The following is a 20,238-nucleotide window of genomic DNA, read 5'->3' as shown; positions in this document are numbered from 1 at the left end:
AAGTGGAAGCAATATGCAGAGGCTGTCAACCTGGGCAACTTCTTGCCACTTCCTTTCCCAGTCCAGGGTATGGTCAGTCGCACAAACAATACAAGAAAAAAATAGAGAGAAGTTACTAAATCCTTAAGCACAAACTGGTCACTCCTCTCAGGCGTGGGGTACCTGCCACTTGCAGACCCCCTCCCCCTCTTCCCTGCATCAAGGACTCTTGTGCCCTTACTCAGGTACACTCAGAATAGGTCTGTCCCCCTATCCTAGCAGCTATTCTGCCACTTTCTGAGTTCTATGGCTCTCTTAAATCCTTCCTCCTGCTGTAGCAGGCTCTGCAGGTGCAGTGGGGGTGGGGCCCAGATCTTTGGCCTAGATATCTAGAGGTCATTGTAGCCCAGCCACTGTCTTGGACCTCATTAAAGAGGAGGTAAGTGACCTTCCAGTACTCAGGGAACAAGGAAGACCAATGATACTGATTTGACCATGAAGACTCATGGACTCTAACAAATTCCAAAGCCTGCTAAAGGACAAGAGCACTCCACCTACCGATTGAGGAATTGAGGTCCTGCTGATGCATCACCATTCTGCACTGGCCTTGGCCATTGACACACTGGCTCCCCCAAACGGACCCTTCCTCCCCATCACACCCCCATATCTCCTTAATTTTCTGAGATCGTGTACCAGAAGAGAGAGGGGTGGAAAACAGAGGCTGATTCAGACAGGATGAAATATAAATTCTTCAAAGCCTATGCTGAGGTTATATTGCAGCCTTCACTGAAGCTGCCAAATGCCAAGTAGTTATCCAGAGTGGTAAATTGCTTCATTAATCCTGAATGCCTAGAACCTGCATGAGGGCCAAGCACCAAGCACTGCACAGAACTCACATCTTACTTTGCTGAAAAGATCATGCACATTCAGGAAGCCTTCTCAAAAATAGCATGGATTCACTCCACCTACACCTACCAACCAACAGCCCAGCTGCATTCACAGAATTCAGTACATACACTCTGGAAGACACTGTAAAGGCGTCCCAACCCAAGACTTGAGAACCCAACCCATGCCCTCCCTGGATTGTGAAAGAGTCATGAACACCTTGTGCCACCCCTGACCAAAACAGCCAACGCCTCATTCAGAGTTTTCCCTTCCTACTTCAAAACACACAATAGTCCAGGGATCGGCAACTTTTGGCACACAGTCCGCCGAAGTAAGCTCCCTGGTGGGCCGGGCCAGTTTGTTTACCTGCCGTGTCCACAGGTTCGACAGATTGTGGCTCCCACTGGCCGTGGTTCACCGCTCCAGACCAATGGGGGCTGCAGGAAGGGCAGCCAGCATCCCTCAGCCCGTGCTGCTTCCTGCAGCCCCCATTGCCCTGGAGCACGAACCTTAGCCAGTGGGAGCTGTAATCGGCCGAACCTGCAGATGCGGCAGGTAAACAAACCGGCCCACCCCTCCAGGGTGCTTACCCTGGCGGACCACGTACCAAAGGTTGATGATCCCTGCAATAGTCCAACCAACGCTGAAGAAACCCTGAAAACTTCAGTGCTAGCCAACCACTATTCAGTGTCAACCTTCCATTCCTGAGCAAGCTCATAAAGAAACTAGCAAACTAATGGCCAACTACAAGATCATCTAGCTGAAGCCAACATTCTAAACCCAGCACAATCTGGATTCAGGCCAGAACACTGAACTGAAACCACTTGAGTGGCACTGATGGGTGATCTGCTCCTGTCATCCCATTTCCATCCTCCTGGACCTCTCTGCAGTGCTCGATACTGTTGACCATACTGCTGTCTTGCCTGAAAGAAGTGGCAAGAGTTCAGGGTAAAATGCTCAAATGGCTTTAGTCTTTCCTGGAGGGATGCTCTCATCACTACTCCTCCACCACTAGACTCTTCACTCTGTGGTGTTCCACAAGGATAAATTCTTTGTCCAGTCCTTTTAACCATCTACATACAACCACTAGATGACCTGGTCAGACAAGATGGACTCAAGTGCCAGCAATATGTGGATGACATATCTTTTACCACATCTGACTACATCACTATCACCAGGAAAGCTCAGTGGTTGGCTGAGATCAGCTTATGGATGGAGAAGAGTTAGCTAAAGCTGAACCCAAGCAAGACAGAAGAGATGTGGGTGGGCAGAGGAGTTTGCAGTCACAGTGAGTCTTCTTTGATTGAAGGTTCATATCCACAATTGGTCAAGAGCGTCTGTGTCCAGAAGTACTCTTGGATTCTTCATGGACGCAGCGCTCATACATTGCAACGGCTACAAGTAGTGTTTTCTACCATCTTTGGTTAGCTATGAGACTCCATCCCATCCTGGCGGACATTAGCACATTATAACTGTCTTCCACTCCCCATGCTGGCTTCCCACAGAATTTCGCATCAAGTTCATGGTCTTGGTTCTTATCTTCAAAGCACTCCACCATCTGGTCTGAGGATATCTAAAAGACTGGATCTGACACCTTCACTCCTCTGGCACAATGAAACTCTCAATAATGAGAGTAAAGCTCATCTGTATGGGGGAGAGAACCTTTTCTGGCTGTAGTCCAAGACTGGGGGATTAACTCCGCCAAGAACTAAAGACCGTCACAAACCTCACTACTTTCCTCTCTGAGTGAAAGGCACATTTCTTTAACCTTTCCTTCTCTAATGTAAACACAGAGCAATGCATATATTTATTTAATACATAATTAGAAAAAAAATCTACCAAAACAAGACACCCCCCCACTGTACATGCTTCCCCCTCAGGGGAGATAATGAGAGAACAAACAATGCCTGAAAGATGTGTAGTCCTGGTTGCTTAATGTGCTTAGATATAACAGTGATGATCACGGTAAAAGAAACTATAGCGAATAGAATGTTTGGTTTGGAAATTCCATTCCTGTAATTGGCACTCCCGCTCACGCGCTCCCCACTTTCTGGTCAGGTGAAAGCCTGCTTTTCTTTCAATTTTTACAATGGGGTGGCACCCACCTCTTTCGAGTGCCCCCACAGCCAATAGTTGTTTGGTAGGTCTTCAGTGACTCAGCCCTCAGCTGAGTCACACACACTGCCCCACCCCCTTCCAGGGTGTACAGTCTCTAGTTCTTTCTCACGGTCCTAGTATGGGGCCGTAGAACCAAGGCTCCCCTTGGCTCAGTTTTCAGCCAAACCAGCAGGGCCCATCACAGTACCCTTGCCTGGTCTGGCTAGGTTCTGGGCTCAGTCCCCTGGTCTCAGCCTGCCTGCACTGACCTGTCCATGGTCCTGCTGCTCTTCCATCCAGCCAGGCACCTCATCTTCAGGCACCAGGGTCTCCCTTTTCAAGCTCCAGGAAGCAACTGACTACTCTGCCTCTGCTGCTTCCTTTTATATGACCCTTCTGGCCCCTTGTATTGGCCACCCAAGCAGCCCCTCTGATTGGTTGTTTCTCTGCAGCCACTCTAGGCCACCAAAAGGGCTTCTCCTCTGCTCTTTTTGGGGGCAGGGTGAGGAAGGGCCCCCAAGGCCTCTAGTCCACCTTGTCACAGTTCCATTTTCCAATAGTAGGTGCCAATCTACAACTGAAATACCCGAAAAAATATTTACCATAAGGATTTTATCTTTTTAATTAAAATAGCATCTTGAAATATATTTTAGTATTTAAAATGTATAACTCAGTGAGAAGGACACACAAATTGGAACCTTGTGTACTGTAACTGTTCGTAGAGAGCAGAAAATGTAAAAGCACAGGAGATTGCTATAGTTCTTCCAAAGTTAGGTTAGCTTTGAGATGACATATAATGAATTGTCCTAACAGTTTTAGTCAATTAGCTTGAGATTATCAATATTTGCCTATGCTGAGAAGGAAAGCCCTCAGTTTAGTTCCTTGTATTATCTCCTTTTTTCAGTTTTCATTTTACAGCAAATGTTTAACATGAAATGGCTAACAGAAAGACACTAGATTTGCTATCAACACTTTTCAATAGCATCCTTTAGAAGAGAAAAATGCTGAAATTGTTTTAAAGCTATTCTGTGTTTTGTTGACGTTACAGTTTTGTTTCCACAGATGGAGGTGGGTGTTAAAATCTACAATATATTAGGGCCAAGATTTCAAAATATATTAGTTATTTTGATGGTTCAATTTCTAGGTGCCCAACTTCTTATTTTTATGGTGATAGCACATATGGACCCCAATCATTAGGACTCCATTATGTTAGACACTGTACAAACACAACAACAAAAGACTTCCTCCCCAAGAAGATTAAGCTTTTTCAATGGGCCTGATTTTCAGAGGACAGGGGTCCACACTGTCTAAAAAACCAGGCCCCTTCACATTATCTCCAACTGGGCATCAAAAAGCATGAATCATATTTGAAAATGTTGGCCTAACCTAGCTCTGTGTTTCCCCAACAGATAAGCCTTATGTTCTTCTGACAATGCTAGCAAGTGGTATTAAAACCCAGCTTGAAAATAAAATGGGAATAATAGCTATATCTGATTGTACTAGCTCTTGAGCACACAGTCTCCTTCATTTATAAGTAGCAGGATCTTAAAACTGTTCTTGGTTTCAAAAGCATATTAAACTGCCATAACACCTTTCATTGGTCTTAGCTCTTTTGGGGACTGACTTTTGAAAACTAAGCACATGCGTCACCTTGAAGACCACAAATACCCTGTCCCAAGGCATGTGAAGCACAGTTAAACCTATATTACAGGACCAGGATTGGTCAGACAAGAGTACAGCTAGGATATGCTGGAGGAAAGGGAAGGACTACCACATCCATTATCCTGCATAATCACATTAGACCCTCCATTTAAGTGTGTGGGGTGGGTGAGGGGGGTCCATTAGAATTCTGGTGGGGCAAATTCCATTCAGAGTACTTGTGTTCCATCCACATAATGAAAGTGTGATTTAGACCACTGTGATACACAAGCAAGTAGCTCCAGCTGGTGAAAGGGTACCAATTAGGAGCTATGCTAAGCTTGTCTCAGCTAGAAGTTACTCTGTGTATGGTATAAGAAGCTATACAACAGAAAACATCTACAGATATTCAGAATAATTAAGGTCCTAGATCTCAGCTCCAATCAAGGTAGCTCTGCCTGGTCCCACAAACCATTTAGAATTAATTGTGGGACTGGCCTCTGGAGGGGATTATAGATCAATATAAATTCTCACACTTCCAGTAATACTTGATTTCTGATTATTTAGCCCTCGTGCATTTTGAGAAACTCTCCTGAATTCCTACAGATCTTTGGTCATGTGCTGGCTCTGAGAATAAGATAATTAAAACTCTTTCAGTTCATAGAGGGTAAGTGGAAAGGCTGGAAGACAGATACAGGAAATTGTGGAAATGGCCATGCAGGACTATCTAAACACAAATGAAGGTAAATGTGGTTTTGCTACCTTCACACTGTAAAGAGAATGCATAGGGGCGCAGCTCCCAGCGCAACACATTCATTGTGCTAAAGCCCTCCGCAGAGCACCCCAGCACAGGTCCAATGACCTTAAGTTCACCTACACATACATTTAAGATTTTTCAGTGTGTATGGTAGAGAGGTTTGGGCTATAACACAATCCTGCAGTGTAGATATACCCATAAAAACTTCTCTAAGGGCATGTCTACACTAGAGACACTACAATCGCCATAGCTATGTCAGCACCATAGCCCATAGCGTAGACACCACCCACACTAAGAGAAAGGTTTTTTCTGCTGGTATAAGAACATCCCCCCGTCCCATGACATTAGCTACATGGACGGAAGCATTTTTCCATTGACATACCTCTATATACACCAAAAGTTATGTCAGCATAGCTATGTTGGTCCAGGGTGTGGTTCTCCCTCCTCCCCCCCCCCCCACGGCCTAGTGTAAACCAAGGCCAACACTTCATGAAGTGCTTAAAACCACCTTAAAAATACTCACAGCAACTGATTATTCGGTACTTCAAGTGTCATAGCTACAATGATATCTTCTTATTTCAAAGGTTAAAATGCTATATACATATTGGTTCAATTCTTTTAATTTGGTTAAAAATTGTTTTCAAGGGATATTTGATTTTTTTTTAAGTCAATCTGTACTTCTCTAATAACCTTCATGGATTTTCAAAACCAAGAACTTTTACATGCTCAAGTCATTTCCCCCATTTTCTCAGCCTATTCAGGGAAAGTTCAATGTGAAAAGATGAAGAATTTAATCATCTCACTGTATAGCACTACCTTCATCTGCACTACCATAAAATCCTTTTTTCTGGCACCAAGAGTTTTACATTTTAGATATTATAATTATTCTGCTATGAAGCCAATTTATAGTGGTAACAACTCCCATTACACATTCAAATCCAAAATGTAGTGGCCTATGATAGAATACGTCAATTACCTTCCACTCTTGTAACCTCAGTGTGACACTGAAATAGTATTTGAGAATCCAAACAGGATATACTTTTAATAGTCCATTTTAAGAGGGTTGTAACTAACTACATTGAGCAGTTTTAATATTAATAAGATTTGCTAATAGAAATACCCTTAATTTATATTGTCATATTGGTTCAGCAATAGTTTAATAAATAGGACCAAGTGTGAAATCTGCTCACTGAGCACTTTTCCTTTATCTTTCATCTCCTTTACCAAGAAAATACTAATTAAAGCCTAACACGAATAAAAAAAACAAATACGGTAGCAAATGTCATGCTTGTGCTAAATTAAAGGTCATCCCAGTTCTCATCATGCCAGTAGCAACTGAGATGCTGTCCTTTTTATGTAATTTCCTTCAGAATAAGTGGCTTTCTAAATAATTTCTTCATTCTTAGTTAGCACACTAAACTTGGTCATGCTCATTTGTCATTTGACTTTGTTCTTTATAGCTAACATTCAAACTATAGGCCTGATCCAATGCCAGTTGAAATCAACAGAAAGACTTGCATTGACTTCAGGCCCCCAAAGCCAGATTTTTAAAGGTGATTAGGTGCCTAAAAATGCAGCAAGGCACCTAGTGGGATTATCAAAAGTGCCCAGACACCTCATTCATTCACTCAAGAAATAGCTTTGAAAAACTGGCCACGACTTCAATGGGAATTGAGCGTGCTCAGCACTACATAAGCATATTGCTGCCTCCTCCCATTCCTTGTTTCCAGATGCTAAATTGATATCAATGGAGCTAAAATATAATATTTTTAGTATTACTTTTCCAAGTAAGCAGTTGCTGTAATTGCCACAGATATATTATGAAATGGTAAATGTGAAGAGGGGTAGCCGGTTCAATTGCAAATAAGAGAGCAGGTGGTCCACAAAACAATCTGTTTTAAAATGTGGTCCATGCTATGGGAAAGTTTGCAAAAGTACGCTGTAAGGATTTTTCCTAAGCGCTCTTGTGATTATTAGGCCTAAAAATTTACCCCAGTTGTAAGCTCATATGTGAAAACAATGTGCATGTTCATAAGATATCAATATAAGATTTTTTTTGCCTGCATGGAAATTAACCATGGTCAAGTTGTTCGCAATAATGAACGTTATGAACAAGTGCAAGAGAACCAGACAGAGAAACGGGATTAGTCGAAACAACAAGGACCTACTGATATGGTTCAAGGACTGTTGAAATCATGATGGTAAAACCAGAAGATTGGATCCATTAATTTCTGGCTTCACAATTGGTGTGGCAGACGTTAGGCCTAACTGGTGGACAAAATATTGAGGTGATGAACTATGCAGCCCACTTTTTCCCCCAAGACAGAAGGAGCAGACCAGACTGAAAGATTTTCTTCTTCAGAGGAAGGCCCCTAGGGTTTGCTCTTGTTCAAGGAATTTTGTTTTTCCACTTGTGAGTCCTGAAACTCACCATATCATCATAAAAAGAACAGGAGTACTTGTGGTACCTTAGAGACTAACAAATTTATTTCAGCATGAGCTACAGCTACAGCTCACGAAAGCTTATGCTGAAATAAATTTGTTAGTCTCTAAGGTGCCACAAGTACTCCTGTTCTTTTTGCGGATACAGACTAACACGGCTGCTACTCTGAAACATATCATCATGACATCCAACAATCAGCCCATCAGTGGGGATACCCAGGGCCGGCTCTAGCTTTTCTGCAGCCCCAAGCAACAAAAAACCACACAAACCCAACACCTCCCGGAATGCCGCCCCTGGAATTGTGCTGCCCCAAGCACATGCTTGGTTTGCTGATGCCTAGAGCCGGTCCTGGGGATACCTAATTGCCAGCACTGCAAAGATCTTGTTCTGCCTGCCTTCCTTTTGGCTCACTTTCTGTTCCCGCTCCTTTCTCCTATCTCTCACTCTCTCAGCTTTTCATCAAATCCTGTGAAATCAACTGCACTGCATCAGCCCACAGAGATAAGATGAACACAACCCTGTCCTGTCTAAGGAGAAAGGATCCAACCAGATGATGTCTCTGACCAGTATACGAACCAGAGTCCAAGCAACATGTGTCGTAGTCAGCCTAACACCAAAAGCATCCATTTGTAATTGACCGGCTGTCCAGTGTTCAAAAATCATCAACAAAAGTCGTAATTCCTCTATCTTTTCTATCCTCTCTCTCCTCCACCTTGTTTCTGTCTGTCTGTTAGAAACAGAAGTGAATACTCTTCACTTATCAGGACTCAGAGTAAAATTAACTCTTTCCTTTTCATAAAAGAATGGTTGTTAATAAAAGTAATGGACTTTGATACTTTGCCTCCAAAAAGAGAGAGATTTTAAAGTTTCTGATTAAATCTGTTTTGCATAATCACTCCATTTTAGTTTCAATATAAATGCTTGTTTTACTTTTTTCTTCTTTCATGTGATCGATCAATAAACTACCAACTTTAGAATGAATTATTTTGGATGTTTGCCAAGGAACCAAGTAAAATAAATGCCTCTGTAGAAAAAAAAACTCCCAAATCTAAGTATCACTGTTTTAATGTTGAAAGAGTTGATAAATATCTTTACCTCTTTTGGCCCTTGAGATCAATGTAACAGCACTACACAGAAAAGGAAACTTTCACAGAAGGTTTTTAACAACTGCGTATTTTTAACGAGATCACAGTGCCCCAATCTCAAGGTCAATCAGTAAGCAAGACAAGAGCCGTTCTTGTCACACTGCTAAAGAACACAGGGTGGGCAGGCAGGCTGCAGCCCACTCTTCATGAGAGTTGCCAGGCATTACAGGAGGGGTGGGGAATGAGAGAAGAGAGAGTGTGCTGGGTGGGAGGGGAAGCCATGTGACTACTACACAACAACTCTTGCAAAGGCTGGGAGAGTAACAAATGACTGAGAAAGAAGGGCAGCCCCAATCTTAAGTCCCCAGACACCTAAGTGGAAGTGGGGATCAACAGGACCCCATTCTCCATAAGGCTGTAGAGTAATGGGAGCTGCATGGAAGTGGGAGGCAGCATGTCCCCATCTTTTCTTCCTGGATCCCTTTAAAGTATCTGGGGAGTACTTAGCAGCAGCGGGTGCATGCATCCTACCCTAGGCCCTTTCAGCTGGGACAGGAGGCAACAAGATGTACCCCTCTTATCACCTCCCCCTTGCAAGACTGTGGGCTCCAGACAGCAGGCAAGAGAAAATACCTCCATAATCTCAAACCACTCAGAAGGAGAGTAATAAAAACCAGGCTGGGAGGAGAAAGCTCTACAGCCATTTCACGGGACCAGGAGAGGCTGTGGCAATACATTTGGCTATAAGACGAACGAGACAGCACCTATTCCCTCTGAAAAACCAGGAGGCGGCAACCAGACTGGGTCAGGGGAAGACCGAGTTGTCAGCAGCAGAATCAGACTGCAGGGGGAAAAGTGCCCCTCTCCTCATTCCAGTCACTCCTTGAAATCAGACACAGGTGCCCCAACAACCTAGCCCCATAGGGTTGTCAAGTGTCTGGTTTTCAACCGGAACACCTGGTCAAAAAGGGACCCTGGCGGCTCTGGTTAACACTGCTGAATGTGCCGTTAAGAGTCCAATTGGCAGCACAGGCAGGCTCCCTATCCAGTAGCCACGCAGAGCCGGGAAGTGGCTGGCATATCCAGCTCCTAGGCAAAAGGGCAGCCGGGGGGCTCTGTGCACTGCTCCTGCCCACACCCGAGCACCAGCTCCATAGCTCCCAGGCGTGGAGCCACCTGGCTGCCCCTCTGCCTAGGAGCTGGATATCTCGGCTACTTCTTAGGAGTCGCCTGAGTCAGCACCACCTGGAGCCCGCAACCTCCCTTGCACTCCAACCCCCTGCCCCAACCCTGAGCCTCCTCCCACATACCCAGCTCCCTACCCCAGCCCTGAGCTCCCTCTTGAACCCCAAACCCACCATCTCCAGTCCCACCCCAGAGCCTGTACCCGCAGCCGGAGCTCTCATCTCCTCCTGCACCCCAACCCTGTGCCTCAGCCTAGTGAAAGTGAGCAAGGGTGGGGGAGACTGAGCAACAGAGTGAGGGGGGAATGGAGTGAGTGGGGGCGGGGACTCAGGGAAGGAGTGGGGCGAGGTGTTTGGTTTTCTGCAATTTGAAAGTTGGCAACCCTATCAAGCCCCTCTGTGCGTCGGGAAGAAGAGGAGAAACAGGTGTTCTGGCTGCATATGGCCAAGAGGCAACATAGCAGGATCAGCATCTCACACTTAAGAATAGTACATATATCTGGCAGAAGTGTTCTCGCCTGTTAAGTGTGGAGGGTCCCCTCTGATAACAATAATGGAGAGAAATTGGGAAAATGTACTCAAAAAATGGAAGTTCAATTGATTTAGTAGTCATTACAGTGAAAGTAACTGGTTTGAAGTTGACAGCATTCCTTATATGTATATAGCAAGCTAAACCTCAAATTTAGCAAAAAAAAGTTATTAAGTTCCAGGGGAGGACAAAGACCCTGTTTAGACAATTATGGATACAGAACAGCTAGCAATACGTGGGTGTTAAAAACATAATTACATTAATGGAATGAAAAGGTCACTGTAAAGGCATTTAATGCTAAAACTACTATAGCTAAAAATGTAAATAACTGTATTTTGTTACTGAAAACAGACTTTTAAAGTAATTACTCCTTTAGTCTCAGAATAGTGTCAAGGTGATTCACTACTTAATGAGATTTCAGAATAAACCTATAGATACAGTTTAGAATCTCTCTCTCTCTCACACACACACACCCCTATAATTAAGGCCACACACTTCCAATAAAAAGACCTGTTTTTCAATTGGTTTGAATTTCACCCAACTTTCATCATTTGGGCTGCAATTTTCTGTGCTGGGTGTCTATGTCAAGCTGAAATTTTTTGGAATGTTTCAGTCAAAATTATTCAGCTGTTTCTGAGAACAAGGGATGGGGAAGATGTGTTATTGTGCTATGTTAAAAAATTCTGGTGACTTTTTAAAGTGCTTGTACACAAATGCTAGAAGTCTAAATAATAAGATGGGTGAACTAGAGTGCCTTGTAATAAAGGTGGATATTGATATAATAGGCATCACAGAAACCTGGTGGACTGAGAGCAATCAATGGGACACAATCATTCCTGGGTACAAAATATATTGGAAGGACAGAACAGGTCGTGCAGGGCAGGGAGTGGCACTATATGTGAAAGAAAATGTAGAATCAAATGAAGTAAAAATCTTAAGTGAATCCACATGTTCCATAGAATCTATTCTATGGATAGAAATTTCTTGCTCTAATAAGAATATAACATTAGGGATCTATTATTGACCACCTGACCAGGACAGTGATAGTGATGATGAAATGCTAAGGGAAATTAGAGAGGCTATCAAAATTAAGAACTCAATAATAGTGGGGGATTTCAATCATCCCCATATTGACTGGGAACATTTCACTTCAGGACGAAATGCAGAGATAAGATTTTTCGATACTTTAAATGACTGCTTCATGGAGCAGCTGGTACGGGATCCCACAAGGGGCGAGGCAACTCTAGATTTAATCCTGAGGCAACTATAACAGGATCACTTGGAAATAATGACCATAATACAATAACATTCAACATCCTTGTGGTGGGAAGAACATCTCAACAGCCCAACACTGTGCCATTTAATTTCAAAAAGGGGGAACTATGCAAAAATGAGGGGGTTAGTTAAACAAAAGTTAAAAGGTACAGTGACTAGAGTGAAACCCCTGCAAGCTGCATGGGAGCTTTTTAAAGACACCATAATAGAGGCCCAACTTCAATGTATACCCCAAATTAAAAAACACAGTAAAAGAACTAAAAAAGAGCCACCATGGCTTAACAACCATGTAAAAGAAGCAGTGAGAGATAAAAAGACTTCCTTTAAAAAGCAGAAGTCAAATTCTAGTGAGGCAAATAGAAAGGAGCATAAACACTGACAAATTAAGTGCAAGAGTGTAATAAGAAAAGCCAGAGAGGAGTTTGAAGAACGGCTAGCCGAAAACTCCAAAGGTAATAACAAAATGTTTTTTAAGTACATCAGAAGCAGGAAGCCTGCTAAACAACCAGTGGGGCCCCTTGATGATCGAGATACAAAAGGAGCGCTTAAAGACGATAAAGTCATTGCGGAGAAACTAAATGGATTCTTTGCTTCAGTCTTCACGGCTGAGGATGTTAGGGAGATTCCCAAACCTGAGCTGGCTTTTGTAGGTGACAAATCTAAGGAACTGTCACAGATTGAACTTTCACTAGAGGAGGTTTTGGAATTAATTGATAAACTCAACATTAATAAGTCACCGGGACCAGATGGCATTCACCCAAGAGTTCTGAAAGAACTCAAACAAGAAGTTGCGGAACTATTAACTAAGGTTTGTAACCTGTCCTTTAAATTGGCTTCTGTACCCAATGACTGGAAGTTAGCTAATGTAACACCAATATTTAAAAAGGGCTCTAGAGGTGATCCCGGCAATTACAGACCGGTAAGTCTAACGTCGGTACCGGTCGAATTAGTCAAAACAATAGTTAAGAATAAAATTGTCAGACACAGAAAAACTGTAGGAATATTAAAGAAGGTTTATATTAAACATGGTTTATATGAGAAATGATTTATTGATTTATTGTTAATTAATACTTTATAACTTAAAGTTTATGTTAAAAGTAAATTTGTAATTCCCAGCATTTAGCCTCTAACCTGCAAGCCACCAGCTGTGTCTGTGTAAAGCCTGCTCAAAGAGATACTTGGTATAAAACTTGTTAAGCTCAAAGAAATACTTTGTATAAAACTTGCTCAACATTAATTAACTCTAAGTAAGCCAAAACAGTAGCTGTTATAGTGTATAGAGAGAGACCCCCACCCTCTGTAAGTTTTCATCTCACTTTATCTTTGCTTGTTAAAAGACAGGGAGTCTCACATAAATTAGTAACACCCCAAAAGGTAAAGAGACAGTGAAATAGATGTGATTAAGATAGAGAATGTATGTGAATGAATGGTTAGGGAGGGTACCAGCCTGAAGAATTCAGTGTTGGCTGAAGAAGGTGTCAAGTGGGATCAAAAGATGACCCCCGGAGGGCAAACTGGAATCCACCCACCACACCTCAAAGGAAGGAAAAACAAAAGATCTAATAACATGGAGCCAGCCACCTGCTGATTGATTTAGCAACAGCAAAATGAAGCAACTCTCATGAACTGACATAGGAATAAATTCCTATAAAACTGGACTTTAAAGACTGAGGACTTTGAGTCTATGGTTCTGCTGCCAGCCTCCAGAAGCATCAGATGCATCTGACACAGACTCGGCTCCATCCTCATGACCAAGATACCTGGCCAGTAACTTGGCATGAGCAACATCTAGGCTGGTAACTATAACATCTATACAGAACCTGAATGAATGATTGTGTGAATGAATATGTGTGTGTGTGTATAAGAAATAAGTAGTAAAACAACGTTGTTTACTGTTGTCTTTTGTTTTGTTATGGTATTTACAATAAATGTGGCATCTTTGCCTTATCCCTCCTAATAAGATCCTGCTGGTTTTTATTTTATTGGTATAACAAAACAAACTCTTGAGCAATAGTCAACATGGTTTCTGTAAAGGGAAATCGTGTCTTACTAATCTATTAGAGTTCTTTGAAGGGATCAACAAACAATTGGACAAGGGGGATCCAGTGCACGTAGTGTACTTAGATTTCCAGAAAACTTTGACAAGGTCCCTCACCAAAGGCTCTTATGTAAATTAAGCTGCCATGGGATAAAAGGGAAGGTCCTTTCATGGATTGAGAACTGGTTAAAAGACAGGGAACAAAGGGTAGGAATTAATGGTAAATTCTCAGAATGGAGAGGGGTAACTAGTGGTGTTCCCCAAGGGTCAGTCCTCGGAACAATCCTATTCAACTTATTCATAAATGATCTAGAGAAAGGGGTAAACAGTGAGGTGGCAAAGTTTGCAGATGATACTAAACTGCTCAAGATAGTTAAGACCAAAGCAGACTGTGAAGAACTTCAAAAAGATCTCACAAAACTAAGTGATTGGGCAACAAAATGGCAAATGAAATTTAATGTGGATAAATGTAAAGTAATGTATTGGAAAAAATAACCCCAACTATACATACAATATGATGGGGGCTAATTTAGCTACAACGAGTCAGGAAAAAGATCTTGGAGTCATCGTGGTTAGTTCTCTGAAGATGTCCATGCAGTGTGCAAACAGGATGTTAGGAATCATTTAAAAAGGGATAGAGAATAAGACTGAGAATATATTATTGCCCTCATATAAATCCATGGTACGCCCACATCTCGAATACTGTGTACAGATGTGGTCTCCTCACCTCAAAAAAGATTTACTGGCACTAGAAAAGGTTCAGAAAAAATTGGCAACTAATATGATTAGGGGTTTGGAGAGGGTCCCATATGAGGAAAGATTAAAGAGGCTAGGACTCTTCAGCTCGGAAAAGAGGAGACTAAGGGGGGATATGATAGAGGTATATAAAATCATGAGTGATGTGGAGAAAGTGGATAATTGGATAAATTACTGCCGAAGCAGGGGCACCCCGCCGCCGAAGACCCTAGGTCCCCTGAATCCTCTGGCCGGCCCTGCTGGGCCAGAGAGTTTGAAGGGATGAAACTAGCACTTTCTGGGCAAGGAGTCTGGGACTAGCTAGTGGGAAGAATAGTGCTGGGACAAGGAGCCAGGGGAAGGAAAGAGACAGGGAAAGGCTAGAGGGGCAGGGTGGAAGTGATCCAAACAAGGCAGAAGTGGTCCAGTAGTGTAAACTCCCCTACAAAGGCTGGAAAGGAACTTCAAAATATCCCAAGTCTCAGCATGCCACTGCTATCAGCAAATATATGAGAAACCCTCTGGTAAAGTGTCACATCCCCCTTTAGTGATGGTTCACGTAGATGATGACAACCTACCAATGCTATTATTTACTCCTTTAGCGCAAGTGGCATAGGTCTTTGCTGTAGATCTAAAGGTTCAAACCTTCACGATGATCCATGTGGGCATCAACATACTCATTAATGATCTGGAAAAGGGAGTGAACAGTGAAGTGGCAAAGTTTGCAGATGATACAAAATTATTCAAGATATTAAAGTCCAAAGCAGACTGCAAGGAGTTTCTAAGGGGTCTCACAAAACTAGGTGAGACCAGGCAACAAAATGACAGATGAAATTCAACATTGCTAAGTGCAAAGTAGTGCACAATGAAAAAAATACTAACTCAGCAACCTTTGGCCCGTGGCCCGCCAGGGTAAGCCCCCTGGTTTGTTTACCTGCCTCATCTGCAGGTTCCGCAGCTCCCAGGCCAATGGGGGCTGCGGGAAGCGGCACAGGCCAAGGGATGTGCTGGCTGCCCTTCCCACAGGCCCCATTGGCCTGGGATGGCAAATCGCAGCCAGTGGAAGCCACAGTTGGCCGAACCTGCAGACACAGCCGGTAAACAAACCAGCCTGGCCCACCAGGGGGCTTACCCTGGCAGGCTGCATGCCAAAGGTTGTCTATCACTGTACTAACTATACATATACAGTGATGAGTTCTAAATTAGCTGTTACCATACAAAGATGATCTTGGAGTCACCATGGATAGTTCTATGAAAATGTCTCCTTAATGCACAAAAGTAGTTTAAAAAAAAAGTTTACAGAATGTTAGGAATTATTACCAAAGGGATAGAAAATAAGACACAAAATATCATAATGCCACTATATAAAAGTAAGAAAGTATCATAGAATCATAGAATTCAAGATCAGAAGGGACCATTATGATCATCTAGTCTGACCTCCTGCAAGATGCAGGCCACATTAGCCGATCTACCCACTCTTTTAGCAAGCGACCCCTGCCCCATGCTTGGTGTGAATGGTGTGGAAAGAGTGAATAGAGGGTTGTTATCCACAATTGCCCACAATACCAAAAATGGGGTCACCCGATTAAATTAATAGGCGGCAGTTTAATACAAACAAGAGGAAGAACTTTTTCACAAAACTCACAACTAACCTGTGGAACTCATTGACATGGGAAATTATAATGGCCAAAAGTATAACTGGCCTCAAAAAAGAATTAGATAAGTTAATGGAAGATAGCATCTTGGCTAATAGCCATTGATGGACCACAGGGATGAAACCCCATGCTTGGGGCAATCCTAAACCTCTGACTATCAGAACCCAGGAATGGAAGACAGGAGTGGATCACTCTATAATTGCCCTCTTCTCTACATTCCCCCATGAAGCTCTGCTATGGGCCACTGTCAGAGACAGGATCCTGGGCAACATGGGCCATACTGACCCAATATGGTAGCTCTTATGTTCTAATATGATGCCACAAAATGGAATTCCCACTTTTTCAGTTTGCTTTTTTTAAAACCTAGGAAATTACACAAACCCCTATACCTCTGTTAAAAGAACGTTCTTAAAATGTCCAGACTACATATTAAAGACAAAAACTAAATTATACTCCTAATTAGAAAAAAATTGCAAATAATATTCACACTTACAAAAATTATGGATATTTTAATAGCGTGATATGCAATTAAAGTGCAGTATGTGCATTTCAAAAAACAATCTCATCCTTTTCAAAGACTTAGATTTAAAATTGTAACTTGCTCAGCATGGAACCTGCAACCATTTTTTTCTTGAAGTTATAAAATCACTAAGAAATATGATGTAAGAAAAATGCAGAGTTAAACTTACTCGGAAATAATCACTGCATGCTGCAAGTACTGCCTTATGGGCATGGAATTTCTGTTCTTCTGCAATGAGGGTGATGTCACAGAGTATACCATCACTTCTTTGTTGGTTCAGGGCTGCCAAGACAGCATCATTATGTGAACTGGATTGGCAAAGCCTTTGACCTGTCAGCATTTCTTGAATACTGCAAATTGAAGGAAACAAAGAGATTCTATCAACAAATATAAGACCCATCTCCAAGGCTCAGTAATTAATGCTGATCAACATTTCTGTTTAAAAAAATAAAGCAGCATGTGCCCAGACAGAGAGACTCTTGTAAGTGGTATGTTTAGCACAGGAAAAAAAGTTTCACATAATTTAGTCTTATTTAGGATAGAAAATGTGTTAGATTTACAATTCAAGGGCCCTGATTCTTTTCTCCTTTACTCCACAGTTGGATTCAGTATCCTGATTTACCCAAGTATTAAGTAAGAGAAGTACAAAGGTTTAGGGCTTTATCATTTTCTCACAGGGAACAGAAAAACAACCAAAGTGGCCTAAATTAATATATTAGTAGAAAGGAATATTGAACATTCATGTAACCAACTCTACACATGGTCTAGCTCACGTATTATCACCAACAGTTTCTACTAATAGTACTTTGTAAAGAATTCTGCTGATTCTGTGCAATCCAGAAGAGATTCCAACTCATTGTTCCTTAGCTATGCTGGTTTAGCTGAACTAATGGAGGTAAAAAATAGTTCCAATTAGTTAAAATGGTCACTAAAAAAAAGCAGATATTACTCTAAAGCCTCACAAGCAGCAGATCTGTGATACCAGAATGTTCAATTTTTTTTTTACTATTACTTTTCAGATAATACCTGCAATTTAAGGTGTCAAAGCAACAGAACTTAGTATTCCATTATTCCTTTGTAATATTGTAAAAGTGGTTTCAACCAATAATTAGTCATTTGATATCAACTTTTGCTACATTTTCACTTTAAAATATGTGCATATTTTAAAACAAATAAGTAGGGGCTAGATGGCTGAGAAATTAATAATAGACTAGAGACTTTCACCTTTAGGTTGCTTCATTAAACCCAACTCAGAATGGCTGTAACTTAAAGTTGTCAGATGGCTACTTGGTGGTTTGTGTTAAGGGCTCAGGTGACTCTTACATGGTAATAAGGACCAATACAGGTGCTTTTGCAAAAAGCATCTCCTCTAAATCCCTGGTGTTTGGACAAAGCCATGGAGCGGATAGTCCCTGAGCTTCTGTTCTTCCCTGCCTAAATCTGCCTGATCCAAGTCTCCTCCACTCCAGGAAACTGAAAGGACAACCTCATCATATGTATATAAAAATTAATAAATACATGGAATGGAGAAAAAAAATCCACATACAACTGGCCAAATCCTCTGCTGGGCTAAATCATGTGAATTATATATGAATTTATACCAGCTGAGGGGCTAAATCCTTTATTTCTCTGGTGTGAAACTGAATAAGTGCAAAATAATTTCTGACTATTCTGCTTGTGGAATCTTATTTATATACAATAAAGTACAGTTGTCAGGAAAGACAATCCTGTAAAATCAATTTCTTGCTGTTTTACATTTATTTCCTTTCTGTAACTCCATAGCAAATTCACTAAGTCAAGTAAAGATTTATTACTTTAAGCAGTCAGTACTGTAAGTTCAACTTGATAACTGAAAAAAAAAATCCAACTGTGTTTTTTCAGGTTCATTCTTCAGCACCAACAATAAGGAACCCGGAACCAAAGCAAAACCAGCAATTCTGTTACTGATGCTTGAGGAACAATAGAAGACAGTTCAGTCTTGTGCATCCTCCCTTCGCATTTCTAACAGGAAAAAAACACTGATTTTGTCCGTAAACTCAGCAGAGTTGGAATCAGAGGGAACAAATTTGTAATGCACCAATGTCAACTTTTAGTAATTTTTCTGATTACAACCACATACTTACATAGTTGCATGGTATATACATCTTCATGTTCATCATGGGCAGTTTCAACTGAAAGTTATAAACATGAGAGCATTGATTCACAGTAACACTGTGCCATTTTGTACCATTCTCTGAGTGCAAAGTGGCCATAAGCATAGTAGAGCTAGGCAGTTCATTCTCTCCCATGTGTGAGGGAATCTTCTGGTGTTGGCTTAAGTAAAGTAGCCAGTAAGAAGCATAAACAAGAGACAAACAGATTGAGGCATCAGATGGATAAGGAAAAAATAGAAACGAGAACTTTGAAAGGGAAGGAAGAGGAAGTGCATGAATTAAAATGGTTTGCAGCCTCCTTATAGATAGCCATTGGGAAAGTGCCCCAATCACAGCAAACAAATCGACAGCCACTATTATGGCTGCACCAGTGCAAAAATCTCGTTGACTCCAGGGTTGTCTTTGTCTACACTTTGGGCATGCACTGGCATTGCAAATGCCCACGGACAAATTCTAAAGAAAGAGAAACAACAGGGAATTGAAGAGGATTGTGGGGTTCAAGTAAATTACTACTGTCTCATTCATGCTTCATGTTGTTCGTGATAATGGCAACAGCAACACTTAAAGCAATCTTTTCCAGGTTATAATTTGGAGATCCAGGTGTTAAATGAATGCTTTTGTTAATGCTGACTAATTCTTCAGTAAACACCATGCTAAATGACAATGACATCCTGCACGGCTTTAAAGTACCATACCTGAGGCACCTCTCAGATGGCATCCTTCACGTTTGTTCTTCAGAATCTCAATACTTAAAATCTTGTGGAGGAAGAAGAAAACATTACAGCTAAAAAAGACAAAGAGAAGGTATATTAAAATTTGAAGCAAAGGCAACCTTAACCTTAAAGGTCAAAACTTTTAGGAGGCCAAACTCAAATGCAACATTTTTTGTCCCATCCTTGTGACAAAACATTATTGGCTAGATTGACCCTGGCCTAGAGATAACTTCCTCCCCTCTTTTCTTCCCCAGCACTTTCCACATAAGCCCAAGTGACAATTGCAGTCACTGAAGTCACAGGCATGCTCCTTCCCTGACGCTAGGGAGGCATATTACCCAAACAAGGTGGGGAGGCAATGCAGACCCTCAATACTAGCCTGCAGAGTTGGCTGGCAGGCAGGGCCACTTGCAATGGTGCAATGTGCATACTCTCCCTGCCCACTAGACAGCTATGGATGGATTACACATCCACAGACACAATCCATTCTAAAAGTCCTCCCAAGGTCAGTGGGGCTCTGCACTACCCTCTATTCAGAGCGGTATTACTTTC

General features: G+C 41.9%; 1 protein-coding gene across 4 annotated transcripts in view; it reads right to left on the bottom strand.

Moving 5' to 3' along the window:
- Nucleotides 1–20,238, bottom strand: part of KLHL32 (kelch like family member 32) — a 186,987-nt gene that overhangs the window by 117,556 nt on the left and 49,193 nt on the right. For all 4 annotated transcript variants that reach the window (XM_045010668.1, XM_045010670.1, XR_006578212.1 and 1 more), the window contains exons 3-4: nt 19,669–19,757; nt 16,990–17,170 (exon numbers count right to left, since the gene is read on the bottom strand). In XM_045010668.1, coding sequence (XP_044866603.1) covers nt 16,990–17,170; nt 19,669–19,691 — 204 coding nt within the window. In that variant the 5' untranslated portion in view covers nt 19,692–19,757. The remainder of the gene's footprint in view (nt 1–16,989; nt 17,171–19,668; nt 19,758–20,238) is intronic.

Source organism: Mauremys mutica, chromosome 3 (assembly GCF_020497125.1).
Source record: "Mauremys mutica isolate MM-2020 ecotype Southern chromosome 3, ASM2049712v1, whole genome shotgun sequence".
In the NCBI taxonomy this organism is placed as follows: Eukaryota; Metazoa; Chordata; order Testudines; family Geoemydidae; genus Mauremys; species Mauremys mutica.
The sequence above is the reverse complement of the archived record's forward strand: the minus strand, read 5'-3'. Positions and strand labels throughout refer to the sequence as shown.